Genomic DNA, 14742 nt, shown 5'->3' with positions numbered 1-14742 from the left:
GAAAGAGAGATCCGGAGAAGGAAGATGGTTAGTATTTCCACTCCCTTCTGGTAATCCTTGAACTCTTGGAATAGGGACCATGGACAAAGAGATTGTCGGGTCGGTAGATGTTTTGGAAAGGGTGAACGGAGCATTTGCAGGGGTCGTAACGATGGTTGCTTTTAGGCTACGGCCAGCTAGTTCCTTTGACAACTCGAGGGTGCCCTTGAGCCATGTATGGGAAAATCACAGCATGAGGTGGTAAAGGGGTGTGCTGAAGCCATCCATGATTGAGCAAAGCTATAATTCTGAAATCTGTAACTCAATTCCTCTAATCTTTTCCATGAATGTGTGAAGAATTAGTACATGTAAATAGGATTGTATTTATATGATTAAAATAAACCACTGACATGGCTCTTGATATCTCATTAATCCAACATACAAAGAATGATTAATCTTTGATTGGAGAATAGTTAGACGTGCATTAATGTAAAATTTATTTATTGATGGATCCTTACACGTTACGTTCTAGGTATCCTTCAGATTCCATGAAGCAATTAAATGGATAATAGTCTCCATGCATCCATCAACTCAAAACCAGCCTCTGCCCCATTCAACAAGCACCTGATTGGACATGAATTTGAGGAGGATAAGAAATTCCGTCCATTTTTAACACAAGTCTCAACTTCTTCAGAATCAAAAGACAACTCTTCTTGAATTGTGCCACCAGTATTGAACATGTTGGTCAGTCCAATGGGAGCAAATTTGATGCCAGGGCTGCCTTGTTTCTTGACAGGAGGGACAAAGCTGAAGATCTCAAATGTAGATGGATTGATGGTGATCGAAATACTTGACTGTTGAGTGTTAAATCAATACCATAGTTTTTAAATGCTGACTCGTGACAAGTCCAGAGATATATAGATTAATTTAATACCATAGTTTTTAAATCCTGACTCGTGACAAGTCAAGAGATATATAGATTAATTTAATTTATTATTTTATAAAAAAAAATATGATCGTAAAAAATAAAAAGAAAACAAATTAATTAATTTTTCTTAGATCAATCTGATTTTTTGACTTGATTACACTAAGGTTTTTTTTTTTAAAAAAAAAAACTCAAATCATACAAATCACCCAACAACAAGATTTAAGTCAAGTTTTAAAATAATCACTAAAACATTTACTTCACACCAAAATTCTCAATCATGTAAAATATTGTTGGATAATTGTCTATTATTAAAGCTAATTTTTTTAATCAGATTTTAGATATATTATATATTAACAATATTCTAAAACACATGGTGAAAATACTGCAGTTTTTCTTATATATTTTTTATTTTTGGCATTTTTTTTCCATTTCCCCGCATGTTTTTTGTTTTTTTATTTTTTTTTGTTTTTTTTCCATTCCCTGCATGCTTTTTCTCCTTTTTTTTTCTTCTAAAATTATATATATATTAAATTATTTTTGTCAATTTTATTGAGAAGGATTTAAAAGAAATTCCACTACTTAATGAGCTCTTAATTGGATTATCAAGACTGACGTTGACTATACTATTAGATAAAACAGGTAAATTAGGCAAATCCTAAGCTCTACAAAGTTGAGTTCTTGGTGATGGGATCAACAAAAGCCTCTATGTGGCCATTATCTTGAGCTAAAGCAACTCTCCACCAACATAAGACCTGGAAATAATCTCTCTCAATCAAAAATCACAGCAGAAACATAGAGCAGCAGCAAAGATTTGACTTTCAACCAAAACCCAGAAACTAAAACAGCTTAAGCTGCAAAAAGACTACAAATTCAACAGACTTTCACCTGTACTATGAGCTCTCTTTACACTCTGAAAACTCTCAACACTTGTTTCTCAAGCAAGACGAAAGACAAGTACAGGGAGAAATGAACCGAGAGGCCTAAAAATGATTGCAAAAGAGTTGAGTTTGTGCAAAAGTGATGGTGGTTGAAGATGCGTGTTGTACTAATAGACATGCTTGCAGTTGACGAGAAGGAAGATGGAGGTTAAATTTGGTCTGTTTATGTTTTCAACGGTTAACAGGAAGAAAGGAGGATATTGCACACTCACAAGAACCACTGGGAAAAGAAGCTTCAAGATATCGGAGGTTGGACCTTAGTTATTTGGTCGATGCCACTAACCAAACGCATAGTATAAAACGTGGAAGCAAACACTAACCAACAAAACGTGGGAGCAAACTCTAACCACACGTAGAAGCAATCACAAAAATAAACAACTTACAGTTTTATCAAAATAATTATTTGTGCAAATGAGGTTCTGGCGTAGCGGTGGGAGAGGTTTATCCCCTTTCTCCACACTTGAATTCAAATCTCATCATGCACGCCTGTCTCTCCCGCGGTGCCTTACTTGCTCACTGGACTTGCAGGATATTGAGTGGGCCGTGTGGATTAGTCGTGGTATGTGTAAACTGGCTCGGACATCCCATGTAAATAAAAAAAAAATTATTTGTTAATTTTTTATATTAAAATTATATTAAAAAATATTAATTTAATATTTTTTAGAAAAATATATTTTTAAAAAAACATCTAAAATCAAATATTTCTATAGAGAGTTTTTTAAATGAGACTTGACTCATGTAATAATCAAATAATTTTTTAACTCTATAATTAAAGCAAAACATTCCATCTATCCCTGAATCAATCCGTTTTATTTATTTAAAAAATTAAAATAATATTATTTTAAAATAAAACTTTTTTAAGAAAATTAAATTAGATTTTGATTGTATTACAAGTTTACTTGCTAAACTGAACTAAATTAAAAGCTGAGTTGACCGGACTAAAATGTTCTATACCTAAATATTTTTGTCTTGCACTTACTATTAATTAATTAAAATATGAATAGATCAAAAGATAGTTATTAGTGAAGTGGTTGATTAAGCAAAGGTGGTGATGAATACGTGGAAGAAATATCCCCAGATCAACTTCCCTCTATAAGAATGTCCTCGCATAGTCCGTTGATCAAGGTAGGATTATCTGTAATGCTGCTGCCCTCTGATATATAAAAATGGTGATGTCCGAGGGAGGTGAGTTCGATAAGGCATTGCAATCGTCGTCGTCATATGAAGATATTAGCATGTCAACTTTCTATTCCTTGCTTCTTTCAAAACCATGGCGGTCAAACCCGCTACTACTTGCTACTGCGACCACATCTGATTCGAAAAATAATCTAAAGTAATTGGGATTATTCAGTTGACTTGCAGGCCACCGAATCAAATCAAAATCGGATTAACCATTTTTATTAAAATGATATTGCTTTTTTTATTTCTTAACGTAGTCCGTTTTGGACTGGATTTAACCGGATAGCTCTTGGTTAATAAGGTTTTATTGGTTTAATATCTATTTTTTATTTAATTTAAAACTCAATGGGTATTGGATACTGGGATTTTCAAGTAAGATGAGTTTAGCAAACTATGATGAAAACTAAATCTCAACTATTTCTTCCATGGACAGTTTTATTTTGAAGTAGTATTATATTTCATTATTAACTTCGTGCTTGCCGTACGAAATTTCATGTTTGCATTCGGATCTTGACTGATGGGGGCAACCCGCTAATAACACATTAAAACACTGCAAATATTGCTGAGGGGACTTTTTCTGTCTTATATAGTGTCCGTTTAGAATGATAGAACTGCATATCTGTACAACTGAATTCAGTTGAAACCTGGCCACAAAACCAGTAGTCTCAATTCCCATTGCTTTCTACCCTTCTGAGATCTCCTAGACCACCAGCCATGGTTGCAACTCCATTGAATGTGATTGGAATTTTGAGGGAAGCCATTACAATATTAGCAAGAAATGGGAAGTTCATACTCAAAGTCATGCTTACCATACTCTTCCCTTTCTCTCTTATTGGCCTGCTTCACTATCTTTTAGCAGGCTTTTTTAATTGAAAAGGTCGAGGATAGCTATGAGAAGAATTCTCCTCTTGGTCAAAACGATATAAGAACTCTTGTAGGACTTGAACTTGCTTTTTTTCTGCTTTTTTCTTCGTATGCTTCTTCGGAATTATGCTAACGATTCATGCATCAGCTTCTAGCTATCTTGGTAAAAATATGGGGCTGAATGATCTGATTTCGTCTATCCATTATGCCTGGAAGAAACCATTGATCACTTGGCTATGCGTTTCTCTTTTTACATTAACTTACGCTGTTTTAGCTATAGTCTCGATTAAATTGGTCAGCCTGCTTGATCCTAACAGTTATGTTGTTTATCTGTGGGGTTGGTTTTTGGCAATTCTGGCTGCCCTTTTTTACCTTTATCTTGATGCAAGTTGGACTCTTTCACTTGTGATCTCAGTTTTGGAAAATGATTCTTGCGGAACAAAGGGAATAAAAAGATCAGAAAAACTCATCAGAGGAAGAAAAATTCAAGGGTTTCTCCTTATGTTCATTTTAACTGTACTTGTTGTCCCAATCTATGTTCTGCTCTATGTTACAGCAACTGATGATGATGATGATGATGAGCTTGGTCCCTCGCTCAGTTTGCTTTTAGGTTTGTTGCAGCAGTTCTCTTCTGCCTATCTAAGTTCTTTGTCTCTCTGGTTTTTACTGTGTTCTATTATGAATGTAAGCAGAGTGAGGGAGAGATAGTAGTTATGGAGATGGGAATTGGGTACAGTTGAGCTCCTCATAAACTTCAAGTTGAATTCTAGTTTTTTCTTTAGATTCTGATAATGGGTTACTCTTTTATTGACTTTTGTTTTTGTTTTTGAGAATGGGTTGCTCCTTAGATTTTGTTTTTGTTCTTATTCTTTAACATCTGAGGAGACAAGTGTTGATTCAATACCCATTCCAAGATCTTGTGGATTGTTCTTTTAAAGCTCTCATTGATGTTTCCAATTAGTTAGCCGGTGCCCTTTGTCTCTTCGTGTTTGTTCCTCTATGACAAGGACCTGGATTTTTCTTACCTTGAATTGTAAGAAGTGTTGCTAGATGAGAATGGCTGCATCATGCAACAGTAACAGTCTGAAACGTATATTTTTCAATGGATAGTAACAAATGCATTCCTTTCAACAGTTCAGGCTCTGTATATAGCAGGAGTACAGAGCATGGATGGTTGGGACCATAACTTTTATGCATAGACAAAAGAGGATGGGTCTAAGAAAGAGATCTTAGAGGATAAAAGAAACAAGAAACAATCATGTGTCACACAGACAGAGATCATCAAGTGCATTTTGACTTTAAGAATTTGAGCATGCTTTAGAACAACTAAAATACAAATGATGCAGCACATGAACACTTGCCAATCAAATTCGTAATTTCAACAAATTTGTCTGAATGGACGGGTCAATCTTGAACCATCAAAAGTATGAACACGAAAAACTCAGCAAAGAATGGTCATTAAGGGCCTCCTATCATAGTATCTCACAAAAATTATGAAAAATTAACTTCTTACAATCCCTTGTGTGTTATCTGCTTTAATTGTTGCACCTTCTTAAAGTTCAGCGTCTGATAGTTTTTTTCCACCTCCCAAGCAAGCTGTGACATACCATTGAATGAGGACTTGGCACCCTTCACATCAGTCACTTCTCTTGGGAAAGGAATTCGGACATCAAACGTGCCTTTCTGAGACCAAAGACGCATGTCAAAGCCTAACCTATCAACCCATATCATCTTCGCTTCTGACACCTGTCAAGCCACTTGAAAATTAAGAACCAGTAATCTAATAAAAACAAACCTTAGTAAAACCTCAATACGTTGGAACAGGGATGAAGCAGGCACGATTTTTGCACCGATTTTTTTTGTATCATCAAAATGCATTTGCCCCACAAAGGTTTTATTCCTTTTATTTATATATAGTTTTATATCATGCAACCTGGGATAAATTGCAGGTGCGTGTAAGAAATTCAAGGTACATTTGCTTTCTCTCAAGTTAGCAACCGAGCAGATAAACTGCCAATAGCAATGAAGATGATAAGAGTTCTATTGGCAGCAAACCTGGAAGTCCAAATCAACATATACATTGCAAAAGCGGCTAACATCTTCCATGTTCTTGTCATTGATCTCATTGGCAAATGCTTCTGCAAAGTCTCGGAGTGGATCAGGGCTAGCATTTTTATAATCAGATGATGAGACCCATACACCATCCTGAAATAGGTAAAGAGATCAATAGTTTCCTAAAATTATATAAGCCAAAAGCAATTACCTTCAGAAGACACAGCAAATAAACCAGTATTCGGCAAGAATTACATAACAACACAGCCATTCAGCAAGAAAAATCCCATCATACCTCCATGAAGTCTTCCATCTGAAGTACCCGCTCCATGGCCACAACATAAATAAGTTCATCCTTAACTTCTTCTCCAAATCTCTTTTTCCACAATGAATGAGCCCACTGAAAAGAAAAGGCAAATTCCAGTAAAAGTTACGGACTAAGAGATCATAGCACAACCATAAACAGAGAAAAATAAAGCACGCCTTCAGTTAAGTAGACATCATGTTGATAAGGACAAAAATCTGCTAGCTTCCATTTAATGAGGTGCTTAGCCATGCTTATGTTCCATAGGAGACCTAAGAGCAGCAATTTAATCAGCCCAAATTACCTATTGTGTGGCCCATTTTGCCCAGTCCTTAAAAGCCACCAGGCATGTTGGAGCCAAGTTCGATGAGATGATGAGAAAAATCAGACTTCCTCCTAGGCAACAGTAACCAGGGTAGGACTACAAATCAGGTCCAGGTTTTCCATTTGAGAAACAATCAGTATTCCCTCTCAATCAAGGTGAAACTAGGAATTCAATCAAATTTTGCATTCAGCATCTTAGCTGGTCAGGTAGCTTGACTACCTTGTTCCTCCAGCTCAATTTAGGTCAAAAAAAGATGGTTGAATCTCAATTTATAGAAAGAAGGTGGGTCCCCCCTAAACATTTTGGAGCTAAGCAATTGTACCATGAACAATACAGCACACATTTAGTTACCTGGACTGTGCATCTAGGACACATCAAAACCTAACAGCTACTTTGCTATGTTTGAGCTTAACCACACTCGTACTAACATCCAAGAAAGAAATGTAGCAAATTAATCTGTCCCTGTTTTGGCAAGCCCATTTTCCCCAAACCCAGAAAGCACCATTTCTGCAGAGTGCAAAAAATCCTGCTCTGGGCAGCATTGAGGAGCAGACAGATAAAGATGAAAACATATTCAATTGAATTACCAACCATGGGGATAGGACCACTACACATCATGTCCAGGTTCTCCATTTGAGTAAAAATCAATCTCCCCACCTCATATCAAGCCCAAACTATTAACTTGATCGCTTTTTTGCTACTCAATCTTAGCTGCTAAAGCAGCTTGATTAGCATCCCCTCCAGTCCAAAATAGTTCCATCGGGATAACCGCAACTTGCAGTGGGAAGATGGCAGTGATCCGGATAGGTTCTAAATATACTCCCATTGCAACTTCTATTTAATCAATGATTCAACTAGAGGGATTCTCAACTTATAACTACATATTTTTTATTCCAGAACAAGAAGAATATAGCTTGCTGAAAACACTTCCATTAATCTCGATTACTTCCACAAACCATATGTTTATAGTCAATTGTGTTCCATTATTAGCGGACAATCATTGTTCCATTGACAAAATTTTACCAATCTTTCCGAAACCAGCAATCAAATTTACTTCAAAGTCTTCATTCTAGTGTAATGTTCTACCACAAACTGCTAAAACCAGCTAAACCCACAGTGCTTATGCAACAAAAATCACTACAAGCAACCGATAAAAATGAAAGAAAAAAAAATTACCTTCAAAAGCTTTGTGTCCTCAGGCTTGTCAAGGCTTCCTTGAATTGTGCACTGAGGTGTCCTCGTTCCAGATTGCTCTAACTAATTCCAACAATTAAACATGTTTAATACATAAAGATTATATCCTTTCCCATTTTGAAGAATCAATGGATTGAATTGAATTACCTGAACATGAAGACTAGACCTTCTATCAACAGAAAACTGTCTATGAGAATCACTCAAGCACAAAATAGGAGTGCCATCATCATCAACAGCAAACCTAACACCAACACTCAAAGGCCAGCCATCTGAGGTCAAAGTAGAAAGAGTGCCAACTGAAGATAACTCCATGATGGTTCTTGAAACTTCAGCAGGCAAGGGCTTATCATTTTGGTTCTTGAAACTTCAGCAGGAAAGGGCTTATCATTTGAGGATCCAATAACATGAGTAGGTGGCTCAGCTGATACAGTTGAAAGAGAGCATTTTAAGGAGAATTGTGGAAATGGTTTTTGCTGCTTTAGAGGCGTGAATTGGTGGGGCTTTGTTGTTGTTGGTTTTGGGAGAAAGAGAGAAGGGAGAGGTAAGTTGGTGGTGAGAGATTGGGTTTGGAGATGCATTTGTGAATTGTGAGAGAGAGGATAACTTGGGTTTAGGAATTCAAGAACTAATTTTTGTGTACAAATCTTGATGGCCAAACAATGGACTTATAGGAGTAACAGTCTTTTGAGAAACCAGAACAGAAGACATGGATGATGTTGATAAAGAGCCCTCAAAGCGAGAAATGGGAAGGATAGTTTCTTTTTACATTCACCACCCCAGTATTTGTAAAATTGCAAAATGCCCTTGTTATGTCCGATACATTACACAAGGTGTAAACTCGACGTGATCTGGGATTTCACCCTCTTCGAATTGATTCGGAGCGATCTAATTGACGAGTTAAATCTAGTTTTATTTTAAAATAAAAATAAAATAACACCTTTTTAATATGATCTGAATCAATCCATCCAACTCAAATTTAATAACCTTGTTGCACATGTTCTCTTCCAACAACATGAAGAAATTAGCCTGACCTCAGCAAAATCATCACTCGAGATTTTGCTGCGTTGTCTTAAACTTTTCCCTCTTCAAACGTTACATGAAGTTGAAATAAAGAAATAATGTTTCAGTAGACAGATGGGCACTTCCCTGTTTTGAATTTTCGATTCACACAAGAATTTCAGCAATGGCTTGTCTCAAAAAAATTAAAACTTGCTTCTTTTTTTTTCATTTGAGAATAATAAAATGTTGAATCCGTGGTAAGAAAAGAAAGATATGGTAGTGAAGCTTGGAATTCGGTATGCGCAATGCATCTGCATGGCGCCGTACTCCAGGCTACTTATCAACAGCATAGCATACACATAAAACTCCTCTTTCTCCCTTTGATATTACAATTCATAGATGACAGAAGCCAAATTCAAGATTCTGTAACAGAACTAGACGAGCATTACAGAAACTACACTTCTTTTCTTCTTCCATGACCACTTCAAAAGCTTGTCATGGATAGTTTCTAGTGATTCTACTTGAGGGCTCAAGATCTGATCAGCTTCTCTTGATCAACTAAGTCAAGGAAATAAACACAATTTTTATGGATATTCTCTTGGTGGTGCATAATCTTTAACCATCAAAATCTCATCACATAACTTCTGAGGAACTTGCTGTAATTCCTTCCCTTCTTGCCATGCTTGCCCCACTAGCACCCCAGGTCCAACGTGACGAATATATATGACAACCTGATCATCGAAAGGGTATGGGTGTTTTTCTGCAAAAGTAAAGAAACTCTTTAAGACTAGTCCAAACATTATGCGGAAAAGGAGGGAATGTTAAATAGAACTATACACATTATATCATCAAATAGAGCTGTAAATAATTTTGTCATAAATCATCTCTATTAAATTTTATTTTTCAGGTAAGCTTATGGTTGCTTCCATTGGCACAAATGAGATCAAATTTCTGCAAGGGTGAGAGTAACATTATTTATAGATAACTATCACGGAGTCCTGTGTCCGCTGGCATGAAATTGTTAGATGCAAATGCAAATCAGGGCCATATGAAGTCAAAACAGCGATGATGAGGAGAAACTCTACCAACTTTTTCACATTTCAATTAGAAAAATGGTCATCTGAAACTATAGATCCTTAGCAGTAGTACAATTCTTAGATAAATCCCACCTGGTATTGGAAAGTGTCGTGGATAATTACAGAGATCCAAGTGCCCATCTCCAAATTCATATGCTAAATCACAGGGCTGCTCTGTAGACATTACTTCCTTCTGCTCCACGACCTTAAAATACAATGGACTAAAGGTTTTTGTGATTTGAGCCAGCACTGATCCACCTGTTCAAGCATTATTGTTATCAGTTAACTAAGATTAGGTCTGAGCTAACCATCTTCATAGTTCATCAAATATATATAATATACACAGGGACAATTGAGTGCTTTTAAAGTCAGAAACTAAGAGGCCAGATTTTTTAAGAATATCCATTACAGATTTTATAAAAAAGAATCAATTTTTGAGGCAACTGATCAAGTCTCATACAACTTAGCAACAAATCATTATCTGTCATGCACATCACTTAATAGATAAGCCTCATTCAACTCTTCTACAACTACATCCACCCGCCGCAAGCCAGTTAAATATGCATCTGTCTGTGGATGGGGAAACCAAATTTTCAAATACTGAAAACTTTGCTTCTGCTATTTTTCACAGCATCTTTCCATTTTTTTCTGCCTTACTCCCATCCCTACCCCTCCCCTCCAGTCCTCTACAAACTCACATCCAATAAACACATAAACAAATACAGACAAATAATTGAAGCCTTGTTCTTTACAGTGTAAAATACAGTATCACAACGAAAAAAATGCAGCTGAACTTACCAATAAATCTCCCATAAACCTCCCCATTATCGCAACGGAAAATAACCTGAGAAGTGAAAAAAAATGCACCAATCATAGACACCTCATCACATGCAAAAGGGAACAAATTATAAAAATAAAAGCACTTTAGATCTCACCATCTTGAACGATTTCATCCAAGAAACATCCAAACCACCTAGTTCACAACATTCCACAGCAAAATCACATTATCACCAAAACTTCACACTCCACACACACACACCCCTACATAACAAAACCAACAATTCAAATAATTTACCTCCATTACTTCTACAACTATAAAACTCAACTGACAATTCACCATCTTCACAGCACAGCAAGTCAGACCCGCATTTCTTTGCTAACTTAGCATCCTCATATCTCATGCCAGCTATCTCCCAAGCTCTTGATATTAGCCTACACATAAATTAATTCCCATTCAAACCAAATCCGCGAAAAAATCCAAACTTTACTGCAACCCTTTATAGTAAACATCAAATTCTTAAACTTGAAAAATTAAAAACACAAGTAGAAACACTACCTAGGTTGTTTTATCAGAGACAGCAATCTAAGACGCCTTTCTTCTAGTATATCTTCAATTTTACTCCTGCAATTCAAAATCAAATCATCAGTCAGTGCGCTGCAGCAACATGTTGCTGATAAAGTAAATGACAAGCCTTTCACTGAAACTAACCAGAGGTAAGCAGCTGGATTGTAAGTGTCAGGGTCAAGAGGGATAAGCTCCTTAGGTGGGTCAAGAAATGTGACAACATCTTCTTCTAGTAACTCATATGGCTTCTCATCCCAGATGGATGACAAGCGTCCTCTCTCAACGGCTCTGATTGCACCACTAGAAGAAAAGAAGGAGAACAGTGGACTCTTGGAGATTGCGAAACTAGCATGTGGCAGTTGGTGTTGGTGAGGGAGGAGGAGATGGTTGATTTTTGGAGGTGGTGAGGAGAGGAGATTGTGTAAAGCTGTTGCCTTCATCTTGCTCGCAGAGAAGCAGAAAGAGTGGTGGGTTTTTGAAGGGGCTTATAGCCACTGTTGTAAAACCCGGACCGGACCAGCGGGTTAATCTGAGACATGTTTAATCCGGGGCTAAGACCAGTCTATGCTGAAGAAAAAAGAAAAGAAAAGGATGGAAAAAACTCGGCTGCTCCTGTAAAAATACCGGGGTGACTTGTTATTCGCTTGTTTATTTTTTTTTTAAATAGTTATTTTAAAAAAACAAATATAAGTTGATCCAGTGGATCTTTTCGACCCGGACATTATTCCGGGTTGAGTTTTGCTTCTAAGCTTTTAGCTAGCTAGTTAAAAATGGTTTGTGATAAATTTAATCCCTTTAGTATATTAATTCTGCCAAATTGACCCTTACAATTAGCTTTTGGGATAAGTTTATTTGGGCCAAAACTAAGCCCACAAGAGAAACTAGGTCAGCACAGAGAACACTAAAAGTAATGGTATCATCTCTTGACAGGGAAACCGAAGAGACGAGAAGAAGAGAGTAAAAGCGATGGCGTCGAATGCAGCAGCGCCGTTTTGGAGGGCCGCCGGCATGACCTACATAACATATTCGAACATCTGTGCTAATCTTGTCAGAAACTGTCTCAAAGAACCATACAAGACTGAAGCTCTTTCCAGGGAAAAGGTTCATTTTGCTGTTACCAAGTTTGTCGATGGAAATCCTCAGAAACCCGGTAAGATTCTACTCTTCCCTTTTCTTTCTAATTCTCTCCTTGTATAAAGCTGTCCCTTTTATCTCGTTTTTAGATCCGGGGTTTTTGGATTCTGTGCCAATGATGTTTGTTTCTCCTGATTTCATTGAATCTGATTTAGTTTTGTTTAAGTTTGTGATCATTTTTAATCACCATTTGAATGATGATGAAGAAGTTATAGGCTAAATGGATTGTTTTTCTCTAAAAATTCTGTCAGGATAGAAGTTTGGTGTAAAGATTGGGGTAAAGATTAAGATCCAATTCCTTGTTTCTTGTTTTTTGACGTTTGAGCTTGTTTATAAGAACTATGTGGAGCCTTTAGTGCGTGGTGGATGTGGTGCTTTGGTCTTAGGTCCGCTGACGTATTAGATTCGAAGAGGGGTGTTCTGGTATGTTCCAAGTTTTGAAGGATTAAAGGGATGTGAAAACAGAGTAGATTTAATCTATGCTAGAACTCTCCATGTTTGAGTATTAAGCATTTCAATGACCTCAGTTTCAGGGCTTGCGGTATAGAATGTTTTTCCTACTGGTTTCATTTTTGGTGGGATTGATTGCATGTCTATTGATGAACTCATTAGAAGGGTTCGGAAGAATCTTACTTTCATCCATGCCTTGGAAAAAAGTGAGTGTTATTTTTGTTATGGTGTGAATAACCTAGCTGTTTCAGGGGCTTGGTTCAGTGCAGTCTTTTCTATCTTAGTAATTTTGACTTGGGCAGTGGTAGTGATATTAAGGTGCTTATAAATTGGATGAAGGAGCTTGGAGACTGAAATTTGGCTCTGATGATTTTCTCCTATATGGAATGGATTGTTTAAACTAGTGTTTATTTCATTACTTTAGTAGGGAGAGGCAATCTCTGTGACCAGCTATTTTTGTTATACACCATTTATTGAATTGTTTCGGATGTTCTTATGAACGTTTGGTACCCAGAAGTAACATTCTTGCACGTTTGATGTGGCTTTCTTTGACTTGGAAAAGAGAAAAATAGTGTTGCAAAAATGATGTATTGTTTGTTTCTCTGAAGGATTTAATCCTCATTATAGTTATTTGCTCATTCACCTGTTTATAATTATATACTCATCTGACAACTTAGTGGTCTAATTAATAATGGTGTCATGGACTTACCTGCTTTGAGGGTGAGAGAGAGAGAGAGAGAGAGAGAGTTGTTATGGTCGTCTCCCTTTTTGGCCCTCCATGTGTATATACTTCTGCACGCTACATTGCATTTTTAACCTATTCCCATCACTACTTTTCTGTTACATCAGCTCTCACCGGTGCATTCTGATTAAATATTATTTTGGTTCTTTATTAACAGTTGTTCGTTCGGATTCTGGGACTGAATGAGTTGAGGAGCTTGATCCCTTAAATGCCCATTGGAGGATATTCCGCGATGAACTTTCTTCTATTTGTCTGTCTGGTAGATTGGAATTCGTTGGGTATGTAAGGCATAATTTCAGACGAGACTTTGGATTTGGCCTGGTACTGAAATTGTAATAAATGTAACCGGTGCTATCTACTCCTTTGACTATACTGCATCATTTACCTTTCTTTGGCGATCTATATGGATCAATCCTGTGTTTTGAAGTTAACAATGTCAACTGCAGCTTTTTCCAGAACAGTTACTGTTTTTGATTAACAAATCATGGTTAGCATTCTATTCCACTGCTGGGAAATAGTTTTGCCACTTGTGTCAAGTGGGATGCCCTGTGCCATCTCATGAGAGGATGCATCCATGTGTTTTTTCCTGGTAGACATGGCCAATGTCAGGACATAAAGGGTGCATCCCGATTTGAAGATAAGGAATGGTGTTTTATATGGATGTTACCCGTTGCATTCTGTTGAGCGACACTGTAAAAGCCCTTGTCATGCTAATCTCAGCTCTAGTGTAAGTTGCGGTTAATGTTCATTATCAACTGGAAAATGGTAAGTCTCTGATATTTAAAGCAAAGCCGAACTTCACCCAAGAATCCAGTCATGGGTAACGTACTGGCTTCACGGTCCACGCAGTGGATAAAGGCCAGGTGTGGAAGTGTTCACAGGCCCAGTAAGAGGCCCAGGATCCAAAGATATGAGAACCTTTTTTCTTTTTCTAAAACATTGCAATAATGTATTATCGAGCATTAAACATTAATTAATAGTCAAGTAGGTGATTTCTCGAGGGTACTTTTGGTTCAGCCTACTCTCGAGGGTACTTTTGGTTCAGCATTCTTTTTAAAATGTTTTTGGTTTGTTTGAGAAAAATATTGAATTTATGTATTTTAGGTGTTTTTTATAAGTTTTGATGGATTGATATTAAAATATTAAACATATTATTTGAATATATTTCCAATAAAAAAAACTTTTAAAAATTACTATGCACAATATTACTAAACACACGGAAACAAAAACAAA

General features: G+C 36.8%; 3 protein-coding genes across 3 annotated transcripts; 1 reads left to right on the top strand and 2 right to left on the bottom strand.

The window, feature by feature from the left end:
* Nucleotides 1-5232: 5232 nt before the first annotated feature.
* PGR7 (proton gradient regulation 7) lies at nt 5233-8356 on the bottom strand. The gene is made up of 6 exons (XM_011048215.1): nt 8168-8356; nt 7911-8120; nt 7746-7826; nt 6236-6340; nt 5944-6093; nt 5233-5634 (listed from the first exon to the last, which is right to left on the bottom strand). Exons 1-6 carry the CDS (start codon nt 8339-8341, stop codon nt 5398-5400), a joined length of 957 nt encoding a protein of 318 aa, XP_011046517.1. The 5' UTR covers nt 8342-8356; the 3' UTR covers nt 5233-5397.
* Nucleotides 8357-9020: 664 nt separating this feature from the next.
* Nucleotides 9021-11749, bottom strand: LOC105141106 (WD repeat protein). Its single transcript, XM_011048213.1, has 7 exons — nt 11328-11749; nt 11175-11240; nt 10914-11050; nt 10774-10811; nt 10637-10682; nt 9932-10096; nt 9021-9522 (listed from the first exon to the last, which is right to left on the bottom strand). The coding sequence occupies exons 1-7, from the start codon at nt 11621-11623 to the stop codon at nt 9347-9349; spliced, it is 924 nt and encodes a 307-aa protein (XP_011046515.1). The 5' UTR covers nt 11624-11749; the 3' UTR covers nt 9021-9346.
* A 307-nt stretch (nt 11750-12056) lies between these two features.
* LOC105141105 (ATP synthase epsilon chain) lies at nt 12057-13967 on the top strand. Its single transcript, XM_011048212.1, has 2 exons — nt 12057-12333; nt 13667-13967. The coding sequence occupies exons 1-2, from the start codon at nt 12150-12152 to the stop codon at nt 13693-13695; spliced, it is 213 nt and encodes a 70-aa protein (XP_011046514.1). The 5' UTR covers nt 12057-12149; the 3' UTR covers nt 13696-13967.
* Nucleotides 13968-14742: the final 775 nt, after the last annotated feature.

This window comes from Populus euphratica, unplaced genomic scaffold, assembly GCF_000495115.2.
Source record: "Populus euphratica unplaced genomic scaffold, PopEup_1.0 scaffold250.1, whole genome shotgun sequence".
NCBI lineage: Eukaryota > Viridiplantae > Streptophyta > Magnoliopsida > Malpighiales > Salicaceae > Populus > Populus euphratica.
The sequence above is the reverse complement of the archived record's forward strand: the minus strand, read 5'-3'. Positions and strand labels throughout refer to the sequence as shown.